We start from the raw sequence: 21160 nt of genomic DNA on the forward strand, positions 1-21160 counted from the left end.
TTACGGAACTTGCCAAGCTGACTCCCATAGGAAAACAAATATGGATATCGTCGGCCCCATGACATGCGGCCCGAGATGCGATGGTGTTGATGGACCCTCTTGTCCTGCGTCACATTCACCCCGCGTGGGCTTCAGTTACGGCTCACGCGGCTCATCAACTGATTGGTTGGACCCCCACTAACTAAGAAGTTGATCTCACGCTTCCAAGATACTTTGGGTTGTCGACTTCAGCTTCTCAACTTGCGGTTTCCGACGCCACTCTCGTCGCCCCCTTTCCAGACATAGCGCCTCGCGTGTGACTCCTTGTCATCTTGCAGATTTTCGCTCAACCGTCCATGCCTCTCTTCTTTCTTATCAGTCTTGTTTAGGTAATGGCCGAAGTGGAACTCGAGCCGAATTGGCGGGCCAATCAACACCACACCCGACATCGGCCAGAGACTGTGACTCCGGTCGTCCATTGCTGGAGCTCCGTCCCCAGCTCGGCGGGTCAACTTGCTCATATGTACTAATTGACAGCGGGCGGTGGACACGGCTGGGCGGCCGGGTCCTGGGACCGGGTCCCTTAGTCGAGTACCTAAAATTTGCGGTGGTCTGGGGTCCCGGGGGCGAGACAGCGGATGTATCGAAAGTAGCCGAATTTGGACACCACACAATTTTCTGAGGAGGCGTGTGACTCTTCTCTCTTGACTTTTGCACACCTTTCCAACTCTCCGACTCATCATCCCACTCGGCTTGCTTGTGGTTTCCTTGTACGAACAACTCCCCACGTCCACTTATCCCCATCTATCCTTCTCTGCCACCGACTGCAGTCCCCCCGCACCGCTGAGAACTGGCATAAAGGCTCGTCTTCTCACTGACGTCGACAAGTAGGCTCCGCTCCTCAACGCCCGCGATTCCTCCTCAGGTCCCAATTCCATAGCCGCCTTGACGAACAGAGTCCCCCGAATCAAACATTCAAGATGTGTGGCATCTTCGCCTGTCACAAGTGAGTCGTTCCTCTCGATTTGTCCACAGGAGCGTCGCGTTGCTTTGCGCCGTGCCCCTGGATGGAGGGGCAGTTTTGCCCCGCCATCGCGCTCTGCCTGCCGAGTCATCTCCGTCGCGACAACATTTTTGCAAAGCAGCACACCCGCTAACTTTTGCGAATAGCCACCCGGATGTGGCCAAATTCAAGTCGACTGCTCTGAAGCTTTCCAAGGCGTATGCTGTCCCCAAATTGAACCCCAGATCTACAAATGGAACGGCGCAATTGACTTCGCTTATCTCGCAGCATCCGTCACCGGGGACCTGATTGGAGTGCGTTTGCCCCTTCCCGCCCGATTTCCGAGTCGCACGAGATAAACAACCGGGAAAGCGCGCTGACACCTTTGCGTTCTTATAGGCGGCAATGTCACCTGCCACAACACGAGTATGCATTGCGCCCCGGGCTAAGAAATGCCGAAAGTTGCTCAATTTGAGACAGCGCTAACATGATACGCTTGCAGTTCTGTGCCATGAACGGCTCAGCATCGTCGGCGTTGGTAGGTTCTGTCGGCGCATTCAGACTTGGGAGCAACTTCTGACGGAAAACAGAGAGCGGAGCGCAACCACTTACCAATGCCGATGAGAGCATTGTCCTCGCCGTCAACGGCGAGATCTACAACCACCGTCTGGTTCGCAAGACCCTGAAGGAGCCCTACCACTTCAAGACCGCCTCGGATTGCGAGGTTATCATTCCTCTAGTGAGTGCCCCGGGGGGGAGGAATATCTTGTTGGAGGAACAACAGGGGGAGGATGACCCGTGCTGACCCGTGGGTAGTACATGGAATACGGTCTCGACGCGCCCAAGCACCTCGATGGCATGTTCTCCTTCGTCTTGTACGACAAGAAGCTGGACCGAACCATCGCCGCCCGCGACCCCATCGGCATTACCACCCTCTACCAGGGCTGGTCATCCCAACAACCCGGCACTGTCTACTTCGCCTCCGAGCTCAAGTCCCTGCACCCCGTGTGCGACAAGATCGAGTCGTTCCCACCCGGGCACATCTACAACAGCGCGACGGGCGAGTGGACCAGGTATTTCCAACCGTCATGGTGGGATGGCGAGAAGATCCCGGAGCAGCCCCGGGATCTGAAGCTGCTGCGGGAGACGCTCGAGAAGTCAGTCAGGAAACGTCTCATGGCCGAGGTTCCGTACGGTGTTTTGCTCTCGGGCGGTCTGGATTCTAGCTTGGTTGCGTCGATTGCACAGCGGGAAACCCTGAGGTTGAGGAAGCTGGCCGAAGCGGCCAACGGGACCGCCGCCGAGGGATTGGGTGATGCGGACAGGGGTGAAGGGCTCGTCGGCATTGATGACGACAACAAGCTGTCGACCATGACCTTCCTTCCCCAGCTCAACTCTTTCTCCATCGGTCTTCCCGGCTCGCCGGACAACAAGGCTGCGCTCGAGGTGGCCAAGTTCCTGGGCACTAAGCACCACGTCATGACCTTCACCATCGAGGACGGCCTCAACGCGCTCACGGACGTCATCTACCACCTCGAGACCTACGATGTCACCACCATCCGCGCCTCGACGCCCATGTACTTGCTCTCGCGCAAGATCAAGGCGATGGGCATCAAGATGGTGCTCAGCGGTGAGGGTAGCGACGAGATCTTTGGCGGCTACCTCTATTTCCATAACGCGCCCGACAAGGCCGCCCTCCACGAGGAGTGCGTCCGTCGGGTGAAGAACCTGCACTTGGCCGACTGCCTGCGCGCCAACAAGTCGACCTCGGCCTGGGGTTTGGAGGCCCGTGTGCCGTTCCTGGACAAGGAGGTAAGCAGACCGAAGGCCTCTAACCCAGTATCTCCAAGCTGACCAAATGGATTAGTTCCTCGAGGTGTCCATGAACCTCGACCCCCAAGAGAAGATGATCACGAACGAGAAGCTCGAAAAGTGGTACCTGCGCAAGGCCTTCGACACCACCGATGAGCCTGAAACGGAGCCCTACCTGCCCGAGAAGATCCTCTGGCGCCAGAAGGAGCAGTTCTCGGACGGCGTTGGCTACGGGTGGATCGACGCGCTCAAGGACAACGCCGAGATCCACGTCACCGACGAGATGATGAAGAACCCCAAGCCCGAGTGGGGCTCAGACATTCCGGATAGCAAGGAGGCGTATGTATACCCCGTGGTCAGTACGGACTGGGTGTGATGGATGCTGACGACGGAACAGGTACTGGTACCGCACCATGTTCGACGAGCACTTCCCGCCGTCGTGCGCCTCGACCGTCATGCGCTGGACCCCCAAGTGGTCGAAGCAGACCGACCCCAGCGGCAGGTAAGTGCGGTGTTTTCTGGGAGTGGCGGCGATGGGTGGGGGTTGGGCTGACCATTTTATTACAGGGCGATCGGTGTCCATCAAGCCAAGTACGAAGATGCTTGAAGCTGACCAAATTATATCGTGTTTGTACATAGAGACTTCTGGATGACTGGTTTCGGGGATTCTTCTATAGAACCAGCTATTGTGAATACAGAATCGGTTCAAGGGATTCGTCGATGTGTTCACGGGTTTCCTCTCCCGCTTTTACCGCTTGGATGAGGCCGCCACGTTGCTTCTTGTTAGAGTCTTCCTCGCATTCATGAAGTCCTCACCTTGGTCCAATCCGGTCCGCTGCCGAGATACAAGGCATGATCGATTAATGCCCAAGTCGTCAGAGCAGCCTCGATCCACGAAGGAAGCTTGATTGGTTCTCTAGGTGGGCGCAACGTAGTTTGCAAGCGTCTGAGTTGGCATTCTGATAGACGTTCGTAGATTCTCTAGAAACGAACGGACGCCACGAGAATGAGCAGCACCCCCTTCCACTCGAGTGAAGTCCACATTCCAAGCCGGCTCTCTCCCTCATTGCTCCGCCGTAGTTAGGGGGTTAGGGTCCCTGAATTCACCACAACTCAGCCCTGGCCCACGTGGTTTCAGAACACCTGGTCGTCAGTGGCCGCCGCCGGAGCTTTGGAGGGACAAGTGTTACCCGAACCGCCAATCACAGCGCTTAGAGAAATTTCTCGTAACATCGCGGGCTCATTCCGACACCTCCCTCCCCAACAATTCCCCAAAGACAATAACGGAGCTTTGTTGCTCATCTTCCTCCCAAACACCTTCCTCCCAAACACATCCACAACCCCTCTACAACAACCGCAACCATGTCTGTTCCGGCTTTCCAGGATATCGCCAAGGCGGCGAACGATGTACGTGCGATGCAGCTCCGAGAAACTCGCGCGCGCGGCCTTGTGCGCCGAAGCGGCATTTCTCGCGGGGCTTGCCCAACAATAGCGCGAGGGGCAGATGACTGACTCCACGCTTCCACAGCTCCTCAACAAGGATTTCTACCACCTCTCTGCCGGCACCCTCGAGGTGAAGAGCAACACCCCCAACAATGTCGCCTTCAAGGTCGCTGGCAAGAGCAGCCACGACAATGCCACCAGCGGCACGGTACGTTACCACCCGGCTTCGTGCTCAGGGATTCGATCGCGATGCTAATTGGTGTTTGGTATCTCTAGATCGAGGGCAAATACGTTGACAAGTCCAATGGTAAATCCGAACGCTCCTTGAACGAAGCCCGGGCCCAAGATGCGACTCGTCGGATCCAACGATCGGTTCCCCTCGACTGGTGCATCCAGCTGGGCCCCATCCTAGGACCGACTTTCCACCAGGGCCCCGTCTAGTGGACGGTGGTGCTCAACGCGCGCGACCCGTCATACGTGCTAACGGGATGGACACGCGCAGGCTTGACCCTCACCCAGACCTGGAACACCGCCAACACGCTGGAGACCAAGGTCGAGATGGCCGACAACCTCACCAAGGGCCTCAAGGCCGAGGGTGTCTTCGCCTTCCTCCCGGCCACCCAGGCCCGCGGCGCCAAGTTCAACCTGCACTTCAAGCAGCCCAACTTCCACGGCCGTGCCTTCGTCGACCTGCTCAAGGGCCCCACCGCCAACATCGATGCCATCGTCGGCCACGAGGGCTTCCTCGCCGGTGCCTCGGCCGGCTACGACGTCCAGAAGGCCAAGGTCACCGGCTACAGCGCCGCCGTCGGCTACCAGGCCCTGACCTACAGCGCCGCCATCACGGCCACCGACAACCTCAGCGTCTTCGCCGCCAGCTACTACCACAAGGTCAACAGCCAGGTCGAGGCCGGCTCCAAGGCCACCTGGAACTCCAAGAGCGGCAACACCGTCGGCCTCGAGGTCGCCGCCAAGTACCGCCTTGACCCCGTCTCTTTCGTCAAGGTACGTCCCCTCGTCCTTGCGCCCAGCAAGCCGTCACAGGATGCTAACTCTGTAAACAGGGCAAGATCAACGACCGCGGTGTCGCCGCCCTTGCCTACAACGTCCTCCTCCGCGAGGGCGTCACCCTCGGTGTTGGCGCTTCCTTTGATACCCAGAAGCTCGACCAGGCCACCCACAAGGTGAGAGAGATCCGCTCTATGCTGGACCCTGGGTGACCACGCTAACTAAAAGAAACAGGTCGGCACGAGCTTCACCTTTGAGTCGTAAAATGCTGGCGCTAGATAGGGTTGCGTTGGGTTTTGCGTCGGGAATGAGTCTCGCGATCTGAGCTCCGGGGAGGTCACCTTTGGTTGGGCACAACCGGTAGCCATGTATCAATTCACTCAGCGTGCATGTTTGGGACATGTTGTACTGTACAGTAGACTCCTCAGCAGCGCATATGCGAATTGCTAGCGATGATCCATCTGATTCTCCGCGGCGTAAGTGGGTGATCTTGTAAATGCATGCATGGTGGTTGTACAACTCGGTGTAATATCGATACATCACCTCCCCCCACCTTCCTTGCATTTCAAATTGTCCTTGCTATTATTCCCCTTCGCCTTCTCCTTCTCTCCGCCTTTCGACGAGCTATTCCCACTCCCACCCGCAGTCATCCAATCCCTCACCCCCGAGATCAGAAACGGCCCCGACACCACGATCGCCAGGATCGCCGCCGCCCCGAGGAAGCTCACCGTCGTCGCCGACTCGGGCTGGTCGATATTCACCCCCTGCCGCGCCGCCCGCCGGTGCGCCCGCCGCTCGTCCCCGCGCCGCTGCGCCCGCTCGTGCGCCTCGTGGTCAAAGTGCGGCACGTCGTCCCGGTGCCCGTACGGGTCCTGCCCCGGGCCCATCCCGCCCGTCCCACCAAACCCGAATCCGCCACCACCACCACCACCACTACTACCACCCGGTGGAGGCGGCGGCGGCGGCGGCGGCGGTGGCCCCGCTCCGACCCCCGACCCGCCCCCCGTCCCCGGCCCTGTCCCAGTCCCAGCCCCCGAACCGGCCCCGGCTCCGGAATACCGGTGCGGATGCGCATCGGTGCCAAACCCGGACCCCGCGCCCCCGGTGCTCTCCTCGTGCGCCGCGCGCCGCTTGGCGCCGTGCGCGCCCCACCCGCCGCTGCGGTAGAAGCTGGGCGGCGGGCCCTGGTAGGTGCCGCGGCGGCGGCCCAGGCCGGACGCCGGGCGCCCGCCGGCCGGGCCCGTGCTGTGGTAGGACGCCCCCGCCGCGGGGGGGCGGTTTTGGTGGGGGTGGTGGTGGTGGCCGTGGTGCCGGTCGTAGCGGGCGCGCTTGTCCGCGTGGCTGAGGACCGCGTAGGCTTCGCTTATGCGCATGAAGCGGGTGGGTGCGTGAGGGTCCGACGGGTTGTGGTCGGGGTGGTGGCGTTTGGAGAGGTGGTAGAAGGATCTAATTGGGAGGGGGGTTGGTGTGGTTAGCTGCCCCGCTAGGGGATGGGGAGAGGTGGGAGGAGATGAGATGAGCATACTTTTTGATCTCGGCTGGGGAGGCGGTCGGGTGGACGTTGAGGGTTTCATAGTGGTTGGCGCTGCTGCCGGCGTTGGTCTCAAGGCGGAGGGCGCGCGGGGAGGCGTGGAAGAAGCGATGGCAGCTCCATACTGCTGTTGGCGCGGGCAACTGGGCGGTCAAGGCCGCGCTCGTGAGAGTGAAGCGGAGTGGCATGCCGCATCCTAATGGCTAGTCACATGGTCTAGAGAGGCGTGGGAGGGGGGAGGCGTCGAGGAAGCTGATATTGGAATTCGCCTCGCCGCCTGTTGTTGTTGCTATCGCTGAGTGTGGCCCACTTTGAGATTAGTGACGAAATGGGTGAACGAGCATGAGCGAGGGGTGGGCGCCGCCAAGGCCGCGCCCAGCAACGTGACGCCGTGGCGAGAAATTCCCGTGTCTCGGTATTACGTACGTTACAGCGCCCGGGCCACAGTGCCCCGCGTGTAACTCAAAAAAGTGATGGTGGGGTTACCTTATCTCAGTGCTCAGACCAGCATTTTGGCCCTTTTTGAGCTTAGCGCTGCGCGCCGCTGGGTGCAGCCAATTAGAATATTCCATCCACCTGTTTACCCCACAACCCTGAATTCGGCCAATACTGGTCTGAGAGCATTTCCAGATATTCAGGGGGGTCAGAACACGGCTCTCGAGGGTAAATTTCTACAAACAACAACAGTAATATCAAAACGATAGATAGAAGTAAACTACTATTACCGTCTTAATCTCTAAGTTCAGGGCTATCTGGCTATACCAGTTTTAATATAGTAACTAGCTCGATAGGTAGTTAGAATTGTAAAAGACTTTACTACTTATACCCAGCTAGCTAATAAATATAAAGAACAACGCTGTAAGTAGGTAAAAATAGCTCCCGGAGGTCGGGATACACTATGCCAAGGTCCATGCAAACTTGCATTAGATTTGAAGCAGTATTGCGGATATTCAAGGGGGGTCATCGAACGAAGTTAACCGCGTGCCCCGATCAAATCGTTACCTCGAGACCCGTCATTCAACACCACTTTATGGTATAAACAATCTAATTGTACCGTTATATGCGTAAAGAGACGACGATCTTCAGCATATATTTTATTTTCTATGGCGATATATGGCCGTAGAGCTATTCGGGAGTGTTCAAAGTGTAAATTTCCATTTTGTATGGGACTGCGTGCCCTGATCCCCCCCCAGATCTGAAAATGCTCTCAGACCTTTTTTTTCGGAATTCTGGGCAAAAGTGGGGCAGGGTGGGTCATCTGCGGTTCAGGACAAGTGCGACGAATTTACTGCAGAATTCAGTGGGCCAGTGTCTTCCTCACCTGCCACGCTACAAAAAAGGGGTCTGAGCACTGAGATAAGGGTTACCCAAAACATCAGATAACTTGCCGTTTGTTGGCTCAACCCTCTGGATTCCGTTTGGTTCTCCAGCAAAGCTTCAGAACCCCAAGATGGCTGCTCAAGCTCCCCCCACAGGCGAGCTCAGCCAGCTGAGTGGTATGCCTTTTGACGTGCAATGGATGGAATAACCAATGGTTGCTGACCACGCACAGTCGAGGACGCCAGCAACAAACCCAAGCAGGATGCAGCTACGGCTGACAGCGACGATTCCGAGGACGACGCAGAAGACGCCTCTGCCCCCGCCGCCGGTGCCGCCAAGAAGAAGAAGAAGAGAAAGCCGAGGAAGAAGAAGAAGAACCCCACACAGCAGTCCGACCCCCCGCGGGTGCTGATCTCGCAGCTGTTCCCGGACAAGAAGTACCCCAAAGGCGAGGAGGTCGAATACGTGAACGACAACGCCTACCGCACGACCAACGAGGAGAAGCGCCACCTTGACAACCTGAAGAGCGAGTTCCTCAACGACTACCGCCATGGCGCCGAGGTCCATCGTCAGGTCCGGCAGTGGGCGGCAAAGAATATCAAGCCCGGCCAGTCACTGACTGACATTGCCAACGGCATCGAGGACTCGGTTCGCGCCCTTGTCGGCCACGATGGCCTGGAGGAGGGCGATGCTCTAATTGCCGGGATGGGCTTCCCCACCGGGTTGAGCATCAACCACTGCGCAGCGCACTACACGCCCAACGCGGGCAACAAAATGACACTCCAGCAGGACGACGTGATGAAGATCGATTTCGGCGTCCAAGTGAATGGCAATATTGTCGACAGTGCTTTTACGATGGCCTTCAACCCCCGGTACGACCCGCTCCTGGAAGCCGTAAAGGCCGCCACCAACGCGGGCATCAAGGAGGCTGGCATCGACGTGAGGCTGGGTGAGATTGGCGGGGTCATCCAAGAGGTGATGGAGAGCTACGAGGTCGAGATCGACGGCACAACCTACCCGGTCAAGCCGATCCGCAACCTGAACGGCCACACCATCCTTCCGTACAACATCCACGGCGGAAAGAGCGTGCCCATCGTAAAGAGTAACGACATGACCAAGATGGAGGAGGGCGATGTGTTTGCTATTGAGACCTTTGGCAGCACGGGCAACGGCCTCGTGCACGAGGAGGGCGAGGTGTCGCACTACGCCAAGCGTACTGATGCGCCCAAGGTCGATCTTCGTCTGAGCTCGGCCAAGTCGCTATTGAGCGTCATTAACAAGAACTTTGGCACGCTGCCGTTCTGCAGGCGGTACTTGGACCGTCTTGGCCAAGATAAGTATTTGCTCGGGGTAAGTTGCGGCGGTCTCGAGAAGCGAAAACGTGCTGATTATTGTAGTTGAACAACCTTGTTTCGAACGGCATCATCGAGTCGTATCCGCCATTGGTGGATAAGAAAGGCTCATACACGGCGCAGTTTGAGCATGTGAGTGACCGCCATCGGCCCCAGAGAGGGGTTCTCGGCTAACTTGTGCAGACCATTCTCATCCGACCTACCGTGAAGGAGGTCATTAGCCGTGGAGAGGACTTCTAACCAACTGTCTGAATAAGAGTCGGGCTTTAATCGCTTCGTTCGGTGCTGGCAGCGAAAAGCTGTGCGTATGTGCATCGGGCCTCTACGCATGGCCATCTTGTACAACGTGGACATGCGGATTCGACCGTTGGCGATTCTCCGCACGCGGAGCCACAATCAATGGCCGAACCGACACCGCTGGTCCGGCACAGTGCCACTGACCGCTTGCCAACGGTCCAGACCGTCATAAATTCGAATGAGGAATGCCCCGCTTGAAAGCCGAATGTACATAGTACAACTCCGCATGTACGTGTGACGCCCGTTCTATTCGTGGGGATCAATCGGTGTTTCCAAATAGTTCCAATGACGCACAGATTCCAGGTTCCAGGTTCCAGACGGTGATGGTGACCGAATCATGGTGATGGCGAAAAGGCGTTCCCGAATCTTTTTTTACCAAGCGGTTCAGTGCCAGCGTTCAAGAATACCCCCCCACTGATTGGCGTGGCGTTCGAGACCCATCCGCACTCGTCCGAGAAATTTTCACGACACCCCTGCAATTACCGTCTTTGGATAGGTAAGCGAGCATGGCTTTGGGCAGGGATTGCCACTTCCCATTCCGATAAGATTTCGCGGTCCCAGTCGCCAAAATTTATCCATACAAAAAGACTCACAGCCGAAACCCCTCTGCGGGCTGTTGGAATCTCCCACTTTTGCATGTGCCGCAAACGACCTCTCATTCGCTTTCTTACCTAAGAAGCACCATAAAACCCCATCGCCACCCACCCGACAACGCGAAGGCCGATTGTCGAACTGCGAACTGCTTTACTTCAATCGCTTGACCTCCACACCGCAAACTCCTGGATTGCCGATCTCTCCGCGTCCGCTCCTTCGGCACGCGACCGCAACCGGAGTCTCCGGACGAACGGCCTGCACACCCAAACTCGTCGACACCAGGCGGACAGACACAGAAAGAAAATGAAAGTCTTCTCGAACTCGGAGACATTCAACTACTCCTGGGAGGAAGTATCGACCGCCAACTGGCGGAAGTACTGCCCATGGAACCAAAAATCAACGCACGTAATCGCCGTCGACACAGTTAGCCGGGCGGTCGACCCGGACACGGGCATCCTGCGGACGGAGCGCCTCATCACCTGCCGACAGACGGCGCCCGACTGGCTTAAGAGCCTCCTCGGCGGCTGCATAGACGAGTCGCAGGTGTTTGAGACATCATACGTCGACCCGCGCAGCAAGACAGTGACCATGGTCTCGGCCAACCTCACGATGAGCAACCTGATCAACGTGCAGGAGACGGTCGTTTACCGCCCGCTCAACGACCACCAGACGTCCTTCGAGCAGTCGGCGCAGATCACGGCGCTCTGCGGCGGCTGGCAGCGCATTAAGAACCGCATCGAGGACACCCTCGTCAAGCGCTTCCACGAGAACGCCGTCAAGGGCAAGGAGGGCTTCGAGGCCGTCCTCGCCATGAGCCGCCGCGTCTTTGCCGAGGAGCGCGAGCGCGAACGCATGATGATGATCCAGTCGCAAGCCAGCAACATCCGGCTAGCGGCCGTCGCCGTGTAATATCATGGCAGCGACCCCCCTCCCTCCCCCCACCCCATCACGCCTCGCCGTTTCCGGAACGGTGCCGGCGCCAAAAATAGCTCCAGTGGTATTGAATACCGGTAATTGGGAGGAAGAAAGAAAGGAGCCAAAGGCTGCAACGAAACGTGCACACCCGAAGCAACAAAGAAAGGGGCGGCACACCTACGACGACGGACAACGAAGCGAATTTTTTGCATCTCCTGGGCAGGACCGGCCTGCATTTTTGCGGCGCTCCCGGGAGCCGGATAGAGGAAAAGAACGGTCATCAAAACGGCGGCATTAGAAGCGATGTTTGCGGGGCGAGATTTGGAGCATGGCGTCACGGTTGATTTTTTTGGCATTCCCCTCGCCGTCTGTACAGACCATTACAAGACCACACGGCTGGGCTGTTTTATTTGTTTTGCGGAGTCCCGGGATATACCCCGTGAGTCAGCAATTGGAGGGAGTTGGGCATGGTTGTGTGTATAAAGAAAGACCCCTCTCCTCTTGCCGGTTTGCATGGCGGCACGATAGAACCCGGATGCCTTTGGGCATCAGGGATAAGATTTTAGAGAGTCTATAGAGGACCGACCTAATGTGAAGAGAAGAGGATACTCTCCGCTGCACAATCACTTCGTTTTCAGTTTTGCCCCTGTGACTGCGTTCCTTGACAGAGGCAAAAGAGCATCCCCTCGACTAAGTTGAGTCTATCGCCTTGATGGTCGCCAACGGACTGACTAGCCACGGCCCGTTGCTACCTCCACCCCTTTCCCTTGCCCCTCTCTCCGAATCTCAACTCACACTCACCCCAACATTCCCGCCACCACCCCCGTCGCGTGCCCGCGCCTCGCACCTCTCCAGGTAGTACGCCAACAACCGCCTCGTCTCGCCGTCAATCACCCCCCTCCCCCTCCCCTTCCTCGTCGTCCTCGTCTTTACCTTACCCTTACTCCCTCCCTCTCCTCCACCCCCACCCTCACCCTCACCCTTACCCTCACCATTCCCATCCCCATTCTCACCACCACCCTCGCCATCCTCATCACCACCCTCGCCAAGGACCTGCCTCACAAACGCCGCCGCCTCGGCATACCGCCGGAAGAAATACAACTCCTCGGCCGCGTGCAGCAGGGCCTGGGCCTGCGGTTTGGGCAGCGGTGTTGTTGTCGGGAGGGGGAGGGGGATCGTGCTGCGGATCTGTCATGGGTTGGTTCTCGTTAGTACGTATTTGGGTTGTTTTGTTTTGCTTTTCACACTTGGTGGAAGAGAGAAGGGATTATTATTACATCGCCGTTCTCGACCTTGGGTCGGTAGGTTTGTTTTAGGGCCTGGAAGGCTTCTTCGGAGAGGGCGGTGCGTTCGGCGCGGGTGGGCTGGTACTCGGCTGTTGGGGCGGTTGTGGTGGTGGGGGTGGTGTTGCCCGGGGCGGCGGCTTCTTCGGGTTCGGAGTCGGAGAGGTTGAGGGAGAGGAGCATGAGGTTGGGGTCTGTTGATTCGGAGTCCATGGTGTCGAGGGTGGTTGTGGTGGTTGTGTTGTGTTGTGTGAGTTGTGAGGAGATTTTTGGGTTTAACCAGCGTCGAGTTACTGGGGCTCAGGGGTAAGTAATGAGGCTCTTTTCACTCGGGCTTTCTTCTTAAAATGTGTTATTATGTCTTTGGTGTATTTTTCCAGATATGGGTGGTTATTTCGTGGGTTATGTCAGAGATGTGATGTTGTATTGAAGTGATCAAGTTCGGCTTTGATGACTCGGCCGCCGTGCGGAGCCAAAATCGGGGCCGTGCCGCGAACAACCTCCGCCTCCGGCACTTCTCCAACTCCGCTCCGCATCTAGAACCGAGCAAGTTTCCCAACTTGCGAAAGTGGTTCTCTCTTTCTCTTTAGGGTTTTTGCTGCTGGAGTTTAGTCCTCACTTGGACGGGCAATTAGATCTTTCAGGGGCAACGCGATCCTCACCAACCACACGTTCACTCAAACTCACCATCGGCTACCATGGACGACACACTGAACCGGCTGCTCGACAAGGCGTGGAATAAGTTTCTGGAAACTCCCAGTGACACGCGCTTCCGTGAGTCAAGTCCATACCCTTACCCTGTATTGTGCGGCATGCTCTAGACCTGTGCGTAGGAAGAGGCCAGCATAGGGACAACTTGCTCCGAATGTACTATACATGCTCGGAGTAAACAAAACAGGATTGCTAACTCACCCTCACAGTGATCGCCATTGCCGGTATCCCCGGTTCAGGCACGGCCCCTTATTCTACCCAAATAACTCCCACTAACTGCCTCCCAGGGAAAACCACCCTCTCCAAGCGCCTCACAGCGGCACTGAACGCCCGACACGCAGCCCAATCCCCAAACAACCCCCCCGTCGCCGCCTTCTTACCAATGGACGGCTACCACTACACCCGTGCGCAGCTGGACGCCATGCCAGACCCGGCAACCGCCCACGCCCGGCGAGGGGCCGAGTTCACCTTCGACGGCGAGGGCTTCGTGCAGCTAGTCCAGCGCCTCAAGGAACCACTGACCGCTGACTCAACCACCATATTCGCTCCCTCCTTTGACCACGCCACCAAGGACCCAAAGGAGAATGACATTGCAATAGAGCCAACTCACCGGATAGTCGTGTTCGAAGGAAACTGTAAGCTACCTCCTTTCCCCCCTTTCCCCTTTCCAAACCCCCCCCCCCCCCCCCCCCCCCCACTCCCCCCTTCCTTCCATATCCATCATTAACACCAAAAAACAGACCTCCTCCTCCCCCACCCCCCCTGGTCCCGCGCCCACCCACATTTCCACCTCAAAATCTTCGTCTCCGTCCCCTCCGCCATCGCACGCCAGCGCCTCGCCGCCCGGCACGTGGCAGCGGGGCTGGCGCCCACGCTAGCAGAGGGCGACCGGCGGGCGGTAGAGAACGATCTCCCGAACGGGGCCGAGGTGACGCGGCTGCTGCGGCGGGCGGACGTGGACGAGGTGGTGGAGAGTAGCGAGGATGGGGGGTGGGCTTCCTGAGTACCTAGGTAGGTTGGCTGTGTTTGGGCTGTGTTTGGGCTGTGTTTGGCTGTGGGGCCGGGCTAGGTATAGGTACCTATCTTAGACTATGTACCTACCTACGTGGGTTAGGCTAGCGAGATGGAGGGGATGGCGGGGTGAGTAGCTGGCTTACTGGCTGTGCGTACATACGGACGGAGACGGAAGTGGTCGTCGACAGTCAATTTCGCTGCTTTATTCGTTTATGAGTAGTTCCGAGATGGCGATGGAAGCGTCCACATGATAAACGTTCGTCACGATTAGCAACTCCGCGAGAGCAAGCAACTCCTCGATAACACCAATGAGGCCCATTATACCCGGAGGCCGGGCCGAGAGAGAGTGGTGGGGGTGGAAGAGGGCACCTGCGAGAATACAGAAGTTTCCATTACTGCTCCATAGGCTGGAAACATGAGTTTCTGAGACGTCATCAACCACATCACATCCCACAGATGGCTCAGTTGACTCAAACAAATTTTAATTAAACCTACAATTACAAATAGTCCCGCTTCCTACACCCAATTTTATCTACTCCTAACAATGATTGTCATGAGACTCCCTACGCTCGAACCTCCAAACTGGCGGCAGTGATGGCGCTGTGATGATGCGATGAGGCTGAGCGCCGTCACCCCGAAATCAAACCAGCCCAGACTGTAAACGCCAAAGGTCTCCTCAGCCAAATAAGCGCAATAAAAGAAAAAAAACCGAAAGCAGAACCGCAAGAGGGCGTCAGGTGCGGGAGCAGGTCCTGGTTGCGCGTACACACGCCTAGGCGGCTGTTGGGGTGGATTGCGTAGGGGAGGTAGTTCTTGTTGCGTTGCGTCATAATCTTGAGGATGCGGTCAGCCTGACCCCTTGGCGGTGAAATTAATCGAAGATGGCGAGGGAACCAACACAGAGGTTAACTAACCTCCGTGTTGGTACCTTGCCAGATTGTTGTGGGGCCATGAAAAACAAGGCCTCGAGATCCTCAAGATACATGTCTCGTGTATCCCGAAAGGCCTTTTGTGACACCGAGACCTCGTCTCGGAAGAATCAGAAGCATCATGCTCAGCCAATGTCGGTGCCTAAGCTGTGGTACTGCACAAATTGGTGACTGGGTGGTTGGGTCACCCGTTACTGCCGCGCGGAATGAGGGACGTAAAAGTTGAACTTTCCCGAGCTGGTTGGTGCAGTGCCATCCGAATGCCTAGATGCCGCAAGGCCGCGCACTCTAGGCTGAGCTGCCGGAGGTGCGGGGGGCTGAGCTGGCACAAGCGGGAACTGCCTCGGTGCCGGGTTGAGAGGCCCAGGTGGAGTTGAAGCCTCTGTCTGGGCCAGGGCGGGCGGTTGGGGCCCGTGTTCTGAGCGCAGCCTGTTTGGGACCTCCGCAATGGAGACCGACGACTGGCTCGAGACTCTGGGAACGACCGGTGGTGACATGGCCGAAGGGTGTGACGGAGTCTGGGCCGCACTAGACATCGTTGGCGACGTCAAGATCATCGATGGACTCGAGATTGCCGAGGTGGAAAGGCGTGACGCAGTCTGGGTTTCGAGGTACGTCGCCGGGAGAGCCGAAATCACCCGTGTGGGCTGAGAAAAGCGTGGCGTAGCCTCGGCCTCGAGACATGTTGCCGACGGAGTCGAGGCCGGCGACTGGCTTGAGACTGCGGAGACCAACGGTGGTGTCATGGCCGAAGGGGGTGACGGAGTCTGGGCCGCACTATGCATCTTTGAAGGTGTTAAGATCGTCGATGGACTCGAGATTGCCGAGGTGGAAGGGCGTGACGTAGCCCGAGCCTCAAGATATATTGCCGACGGAGTTGAGACCGTTGATGTGGGCTGTGCGCAGAGCTCCCGAAACTGTCGGGCGGCATACCCTGACGTCTCGGCAGAAGCAGCTAACCTAGCCGACCGCGACCTGGGTGCCGTCGGTGACCGAATCGATAGGCGAGACATGTCAGTGTTCAGATGCTCCATCTTGTAAGTCTCCCCCAAGGTGCCAGGTGCCGGGCTTCCGTCGACAACAGAGGCCTGGGAACCACTCTGGGCTTTGTCGGCATCTGGGAGCGGGAAGTAGTATTCCATCATGTCTTCAGTGGGTGCCGTTATCCTCGTCTCAGGATCGAGCTGGGCAAGTTCCTCGAGATAAGTCCTCTTGGCCCAGGTTTTCTCGTACCTTGGCCCCGTGAAGTAGTTTGCGTTTTTGATCTCTAACGCGCTAGATGCCCAGCGTGAGTTGTTCAGGCCCGTATCTGGAGTTCCACCAAGGCCTACCACGTTTGGTGCAGTGGGTTGGGTATTCTCAGGGGCCCTGGGGGTCGTATCCGGCGCCGACTTGAATTCTTTAGGTTCTGGCTTCGTGAGCGGGGCTTCCCTGAGGACCCATTGCATGGCATCCGCAGACCTAGAGAATTGGGACTGGTCAACGGTCCCCTTCTGGTGAGAGGAGGCGCGGCCACGAGACGAGGAGCCTGGTTGTGGCAAGCCCGGAATGTTAGGCAAGGACCTGGGGGGGTTGACTGCAGCATCCCGCCTCGACAACAGGAAGTCAATCGAGTAAATGCGACGGGGGATAGTAAGGGCCCGCTGCACCTCGCAGCTGACCGGCTGGGGGGTAGGCTGGGGAGTAGGCTGGGGGGCAAAGTATACGTTGATTGCATCCCTGAGCATGTGAATCTTTTGTTCGCCGAGTCCCATGGCCCTCGCGCTCTCCATCGTGTGTTCCAGGACTCCCGACTTAATCCCTTCAGCCGTTTGGTCCATGTCTCCCACGGTTGTAGTTGAGCCACCAGCAGCGCCACTGTGGTAAAAGAACTGTAACAACGTGCGGCAAGTGACAATGGCTGCGTCACGGAAAGCTTTCATGGATGCTGCATCAGTGTCGTTCACGTCGGGAGTTTCGGGTGCCGCAGTTGGCTCCGGGACGACCACCGGGCTGAGAGCCGTAGGTGTTGCGGGAGGCACATCCGGCGGCGGTAGTACCTGGGAAACGTCGGGGGCTGCGAGTACCGCAATTGGTTCCGCGAGAGCCATAGGGCCGGGCGCCGTACGAGTCGCGGGAGGCACATTCTGCGGAGCTGGTGCCTGGGGAGACGCGGCCTGAAGGCTCACATCGCCAGGGATCAAAGTCTTGCGGGGAGGTTCGGGTGCCAGCATGTTGCTAACTGGGATCGTAACAACAGTCGTAGCAGGCACTGAAGCAGAACCGACCTGGTTTGGGTGTTTTCCTGTCTGGAGTGCCCTCGCTGCGGCCATGAACTCCCTGAGGCCATCTTGGCTACCGAACTGAAGCTCGTAACCTTGATACACGCCCCCGTTCTGAAATGTAATGCCGAGGCGGTTGTCGTCACCAGTGGAATAGTCGAGCCAGGCAGACATTGCCCACTCGCAATATTTGTTGTTGTATATGACGACGGTCAAGAATCCGAGCTCGGGGGGCGCGGCTGTCGACAGCACGACCAATGCAGGCAACGCCGGGTTGATGTCCCGGCTGGAGAACTTGACCACAATCTTCAAGATGACGTTCTCGATCTCGAAGGACAGAGCAGCATCCGGGTCAATGGCCGTCTCGGGCATAGGCGGCGCAACGGGCAAAGCTGGCCTGGGCCGGGCACGCGGCTGGTTTGCCAGTCTCGCCCTCGGGTTGACATTGTTAGCCTTGGGCTTGGAGTTAGCCGAAGGTGCCGACGCCCGACTATTATTCCCCCGATGAGATGAGGAAGTGGCGGCCGCCGAGATGTTGTTCCGACCGAATTCGGCCGGGCCTTGGCTGGGGCGACCTCCCTTGCTGGCAGCTGGGCGCCCGACAGGCTGATGGCCAGACCTTGAGAGAGAGTTAGAACCGGAAGTGGTCAACAGGGCTGGGCACAATACTGACCGCACGCTACGCTGGTTAAGGATACGCATCGTCATGTGGCTGACCCGAGCCTTCTGGGAACCATCACCAGTGTCATACAGTCTCCCGCCGCCGAGGTCGTCCAAGTCCTTGACAGCCTCGGCATCATCGTCATCAAAGATCCTAGCTTCCATAGCATCTAAGAAATATTAGCACATTACGGCCGGATTTTCAAGCAAGGAGCAACGCACCTTGCCACGCTTGATTCATGCCCCAGGCGGCTCCGTTGACACCAGGTAGTGACGGTCCGGCCGGTGACCTTCGAAGCGGTGGCTGACGTCGATTGGGGTCGGGTTCAGCATGGTGACCACGCTGACCGCGGACTCGGTCGCGGGACCCATCGTCCAAGGGTAAGTTCTCGACGCGCGCAATGCCGAGATCGTCCTGTTGGAACTGGTCAGCAACGGAGAACATAGATGGGATGAGCAAAAACGGCCGACCATCATTGCCTGTCTGGCGCCCTCCGCTTTCATTGCGGCCTCGATATCGGCAGCCGACTGGCCTTCAGGTGCCTGGCCAGGCAGGCGGTTCGGTAGATCACTCATGGTGATGGCTGGACTTGGTTTCCGTGCCTTAGGTAAGACCAACGAAGTGAAAGTCGAGCTTGAAATAGAAGGAAAGTAAAAGTAAATATTAACCGACTTGGTTAATTGAGGGGGACTTGGTTTTGTGAATTGTAGGTCGAGTCTGACCCAAAGAGACTTGAGAAAGAGAAACGGTCTGAGGGTTGGTCAGATCTGAAAAGGAGATGAGAAACGACTGAGCTTCTGCGATGGCGCGATGGTGTAATGGTGGCGTGGGAGGATAGAGTAGAAGATGCAATGGAAGAGGAAGGAGACTGGAGGACTTGCCGGTCGGGGACCGGCAATCGAGGGGCACATAGCGGGAAGGTGCGCAGCTTGGAAATGCCCGAAGGCGCGACTCGAATGGGAAGGGGGAGGGGGTCACCAAAGCAGAAGCGGAAGGGAAGGAGCAAACCAGCGACTACCAGCAAAAGGAAAATAGCACCTACCGTAGGTGAGGTCAAGTACTGGGGGAAGAAGAAGAACCTGGAAGGTAGAGAGAGGAAAAGAGAGCAAGAGAAAAAGAAAATACCGGCGATGCTTGAAAATATCGTTCCGTCAGTCGATGTTTGAGGGTTGTGAGGGTGGGAATAGCGAGGGCGGTATACTTACCTTTGCTGAAGCCTCGCGCAGAACCAACTCGACCAGCACACGCGAAGGCTCAGGAAGAATAAATTCGATCTGCGCTAGCGACCTTGTCAAATGCTAGTCAAGAAGAATTGGTCGGTGGCGGGGTAGTGTGCGGTGATGTGGACGTTCTTGGAGGCCTGGAGTTGAGGTCCATACTCTCTTCCCTTGCTGAAAGGTGGGGGATGGGGAGAGAAACTTTCTAGGCGAGGAAATGTAGTAGATATTTGTGCCTCTCTGGTCCTCAAAGTTTGCTGGACCGACGTCTGTTGCAGTTTGCAGTTGCAGTTGCTAGAAAAAAAAGGGCGCAGAGCCCTCAACCCTAAGCTGGACAGTACCAAAGGACAGGCACAGTGACTGAAGCGGGTCCTAGAGGGGGGGGTTCAGAGTGTGCCTGAACATCAGACCGGTACCCCGGTATTTGTGATTTTAGACCGACAACTCTAAAACGAGAATCAATCACCGATGTTGCCCAAATCCTCTCTCCTCAAAAGGTCAGCGGCATGCCCAAGAGAAACATCAAGGGGTAAATGAACGCAGAGAAACTCACAGCCGGGTCTTTGAAGTATAAGCACATGGTCTTTGGCCGGTGTCTAGTGTCTCTTCAGCCGCACTATCTTTGAATGTTGAACGTTAACATCCAAATCCATGAAGCACCACCACTCACGCCCCTGAGTCGCATTCCCTAGTTCATTGTTTACTTTCCCCCCTTTTCTTATTCAGGGGCGAGCATGTGGCCCGTGCACGGTTGGCTCATCACATGGGACGACCATGAAGACTACTGTGTAGAGGATGCCATATGCTGTTGGTTATTTGGAGACTCTGGAGTGATGTGCTGCAGGGGTGATAAGTACTGGATGAGAATGAAAAGGGTTAAAAATAGCGATGAAGGCCTCGACAACCTCATGTGTGGAGTTCTGTTACTCCAATTTCTGGAGCATTATAGTCAGGGGGGCATGATCACCGGGAGTCAGGCGAACGGCCAATGTATTTTATTCTATTTAGGTACACACACCTAATTAATTTATGAGAATATGCACAACTTCATCACCAACCATTTCTTCCAAGTACCATCCTATTCCATGAGGATGTTCCAATATCGAAAATCAGCTCCGTGCATCCTTGGGAGGGTGCTCTAGGCCCTCTTTTCCCTGGCGTCCAATCCCGCTCATGTCGATGCTGTTGGAGTCCTTGGAGGCTGGCTCTCGCAGGCCAGCGGTGACGCCAGGACCTGTCGAGACGTCACCTGGAGAGACCCCTGTGCTAGATGTGGTTTTCATATTGGCTGACTTCATGTCTCCAGGGACGGGAGGCTGCTCGGGAAGGGGCAGGTTGGCCTTGACTCTGTCAACCTTGTCGGACTTGGACTCGGACATTTCTAAGTCGGGGGTTAGTCAAAAGTTCACCAGTATTAACTCGTCGATGTGGCCGGCTTACTGACTGAAGTGTGTGAATGTGCTGGGAACTGAATTGTTTTGCGCTGGACTGTTTTACGCTGTCGTTTGCTGGTGGTTGAAGGAGAGTGGAAGGCAGGTGGGTTGGGCTGGATAATTAAATAACCACCACAACTGCAAGGAGAGACAAGTTTCGAACGAGTGTCAGGTAACAAGGATGGAGGATGATGTCAATGACGTCAATGACTCTTGACGTCCTGTATATACCTAGGTAGGTACATAGAGACACATGAATAAGGGTCAATGCTCCAAATAAGAGTTCTATACATACCTAGGTAGGTAGGTAGGTGATATATGTATTGTTACCTATGACCCGTATCATCATCACGGTGAGCTTGTTCTTGTTTTCTTGGCTGGCACTTGCTAGGTTCAC

At 56.8% G+C, this 21160-nt stretch overlaps 9 protein-coding genes across 9 annotated transcripts; 5 read left to right on the forward strand and 4 right to left on the reverse strand.

Moving 5' to 3' along the window:
• Nucleotides 1-959: 959 nt before the first annotated feature.
• B0H64DRAFT_440295 (uncharacterized protein) lies at nt 960-3401 on the forward strand (the record flags this gene model as incomplete). Its single annotated transcript, XM_062806475.1, has 10 exons — nt 960-985; nt 1150-1200; nt 1271-1296; nt 1382-1408; nt 1485-1520; nt 1573-1721; nt 1799-2794; nt 2850-3133; nt 3192-3296; nt 3362-3401. The coding sequence occupies 10 exons, from the start codon at nt 960-962 to the stop codon at nt 3399-3401; spliced, it is 1740 nt and encodes a 579-aa protein (XP_062660309.1).
• Nucleotides 3402-4058: 657 nt separating this feature from the next.
• On the forward strand, nt 4059-5711 carry B0H64DRAFT_390349 (outer mitochondrial membrane protein porin). Its single transcript, XM_062803400.1, has 6 exons — nt 4059-4201; nt 4323-4445; nt 4514-4544; nt 4740-5242; nt 5302-5421; nt 5480-5711. Exons 1-6 carry the CDS (start codon nt 4157-4159, stop codon nt 5507-5509), a joined length of 852 nt encoding a protein of 283 aa, XP_062660310.1. The 5' UTR covers nt 4059-4156; the 3' UTR covers nt 5510-5711.
• Nucleotide 5712: 1 nt separating this feature from the next.
• On the reverse strand, nt 5713-7102 carry B0H64DRAFT_472993 (uncharacterized protein). The gene is made up of 2 exons (XM_062807966.1): nt 6771-7102; nt 5713-6691 (listed from the first exon to the last, which is right to left on the reverse strand). Exons 1-2 carry the CDS (start codon nt 6962-6964, stop codon nt 5785-5787), a joined length of 1101 nt encoding a protein of 366 aa, XP_062660311.1. The 5' UTR covers nt 6965-7102; the 3' UTR covers nt 5713-5784.
• Nucleotides 7103-7984: 882 nt separating this feature from the next.
• Nucleotides 7985-9701, forward strand: B0H64DRAFT_109621 (methionine aminopeptidase 2-like protein). Its single transcript, XM_062797773.1, has 4 exons — nt 7985-8272; nt 8329-9446; nt 9494-9580; nt 9632-9701. Exons 1-4 carry the CDS (start codon nt 8227-8229, stop codon nt 9686-9688), a joined length of 1308 nt encoding a protein of 435 aa, XP_062660312.1. The 5' UTR covers nt 7985-8226; the 3' UTR covers nt 9689-9701.
• A 464-nt stretch (nt 9702-10165) lies between these two features.
• Nucleotides 10166-11415, forward strand: B0H64DRAFT_109664 (PRELI-like family-domain-containing protein). The gene has a single exon (XM_062797775.1). The coding sequence runs from the start codon at nt 10643-10645 to the stop codon at nt 11246-11248; it is 606 nt and encodes a 201-aa protein (XP_062660313.1). The 5' UTR covers nt 10166-10642; the 3' UTR covers nt 11249-11415.
• A 468-nt stretch (nt 11416-11883) lies between these two features.
• Nucleotides 11884-12970, reverse strand: B0H64DRAFT_472996 (uncharacterized protein). The gene is made up of 2 exons (XM_062807967.1): nt 12532-12970; nt 11884-12442 (listed from the first exon to the last, which is right to left on the reverse strand). Exons 1-2 carry the CDS (start codon nt 12748-12750, stop codon nt 12041-12043), a joined length of 621 nt encoding a protein of 206 aa, XP_062660314.1. The 5' UTR covers nt 12751-12970; the 3' UTR covers nt 11884-12040.
• A 40-nt stretch (nt 12971-13010) lies between these two features.
• On the forward strand, nt 13011-14697 carry B0H64DRAFT_109625 (P-loop containing nucleoside triphosphate hydrolase protein). Its single transcript, XM_062797774.1, has 4 exons — nt 13011-13311; nt 13458-13487; nt 13536-13883; nt 13989-14697. Exons 1-4 carry the CDS (start codon nt 13236-13238, stop codon nt 14249-14251), a joined length of 717 nt encoding a protein of 238 aa, XP_062660315.1. The 5' UTR covers nt 13011-13235; the 3' UTR covers nt 14252-14697.
• A 685-nt stretch (nt 14698-15382) lies between these two features.
• On the reverse strand, nt 15383-18698 carry B0H64DRAFT_456442 (uncharacterized protein; the record flags this gene model as incomplete). Its single annotated transcript, XM_062807343.1, has 5 exons — nt 18584-18698; nt 18335-18527; nt 18126-18282; nt 16125-18071; nt 15383-15968 (listed from the first exon to the last, which is right to left on the reverse strand). Exons 1-5 carry the CDS (start codon nt 18686-18688, stop codon nt 15383-15385), a joined length of 2988 nt encoding a protein of 995 aa, XP_062660316.1. The 5' UTR covers nt 18689-18698.
• A 1610-nt stretch (nt 18699-20308) lies between these two features.
• On the reverse strand, nt 20309-20920 carry B0H64DRAFT_390363 (uncharacterized protein). The gene is made up of 2 exons (XM_062803401.1): nt 20771-20920; nt 20309-20711 (listed from the first exon to the last, which is right to left on the reverse strand). Exon 2 carries the CDS (start codon nt 20707-20709, stop codon nt 20440-20442), a length of 270 nt encoding a protein of 89 aa, XP_062660317.1. The 5' UTR covers nt 20710-20711; nt 20771-20920; the 3' UTR covers nt 20309-20439.
• Between the last annotated feature and the right edge of the window lie 240 nt (nt 20921-21160).

Source organism: Chaetomium fimeti, assembly GCF_033439085.1.
Source record: "Chaetomium fimeti strain CBS 168.71 chromosome Unknown B0H64scaffold_3, whole genome shotgun sequence".
Lineage (NCBI taxonomy): Eukaryota > Fungi > Ascomycota > Sordariomycetes > Sordariales > Chaetomiaceae > Chaetomium > Chaetomium fimeti.

Bases quoted from the DNA above. Each gene is read 5' to 3' on its own strand.
- B0H64DRAFT_109621 (XM_062797773.1), top strand. From the start codon at position 8,227: ATGGCTGCTCAAGCTCCCCCCACAGGCGAGCTCAGCCAGCTGAGTG. The intron at 8,273-8,328 runs GTATGCCTTTTG...GACCACGCACAG, and splicing joins CGAGCTCAGCCAGCTGAGTG to TCGAGGACGCCAGCAACAAA. The intron at 9,581-9,631 runs GTGAGTGACCGC...TAACTTGTGCAG, and splicing joins ACACGGCGCAGTTTGAGCAT to ACCATTCTCATCCGACCTAC.
- B0H64DRAFT_109625 (XM_062797774.1), top strand. From the start codon at position 13,236: ATGGACGACACACTGAACCGGCTGCTCGACAAGGCGTGGAATAAGTTT. The intron at 13,312-13,457 runs GTGAGTCAAGTC...TCACCCTCACAG, and splicing joins TCCCAGTGACACGCGCTTCC to TGATCGCCATTGCCGGTATC. The intron at 13,488-13,535 runs GCACGGCCCCTT...ACTGCCTCCCAG, and splicing joins TGCCGGTATCCCCGGTTCAG to GGAAAACCACCCTCTCCAAG.
- B0H64DRAFT_472996 (XM_062807967.1), bottom strand. From the start codon at position 12,750: ATGGACTCCGAATCAACAGACCCCAACCTCATGCTCCTCTCCCTCAAC. The intron at 12,443-12,531 runs GTAATAATAATC...AACCCATGACAG, and splicing joins CCAAGGTCGAGAACGGCGAT to ATCCGCAGCACGATCCCCCT.
- B0H64DRAFT_390349 (XM_062803400.1), top strand. From the start codon at position 4,157: ATGTCTGTTCCGGCTTTCCAGGATATCGCCAAGGCGGCGAACGAT. The intron at 4,202-4,322 runs GTACGTGCGATG...ACGCTTCCACAG, and splicing joins TCGCCAAGGCGGCGAACGAT to CTCCTCAACAAGGATTTCTA. The intron at 5,243-5,301 runs GTACGTCCCCTC...CTCTGTAAACAG, and splicing joins ACCCCGTCTCTTTCGTCAAG to GGCAAGATCAACGACCGCGG.
- B0H64DRAFT_109664 (XM_062797775.1), top strand. From the start codon at position 10,643: ATGAAAGTCTTCTCGAACTCGGAGACATTCAACTACTCCTGGGAGGAA.
- B0H64DRAFT_472993 (XM_062807966.1), bottom strand. From the start codon at position 6,964: ATGCCACTCCGCTTCACTCTCACGAGCGCGGCCTTGACCGCCCAGTTG. The intron at 6,692-6,770 runs GTATGCTCATCT...CCTCCCAATTAG, and splicing joins TCCCCAGCCGAGATCAAAAA to ATCCTTCTACCACCTCTCCA.
- B0H64DRAFT_390363 (XM_062803401.1), bottom strand. From the start codon at position 20,709: ATGTCCGAGTCCAAGTCCGACAAGGTTGACAGAGTCAAGGCCAACCTG.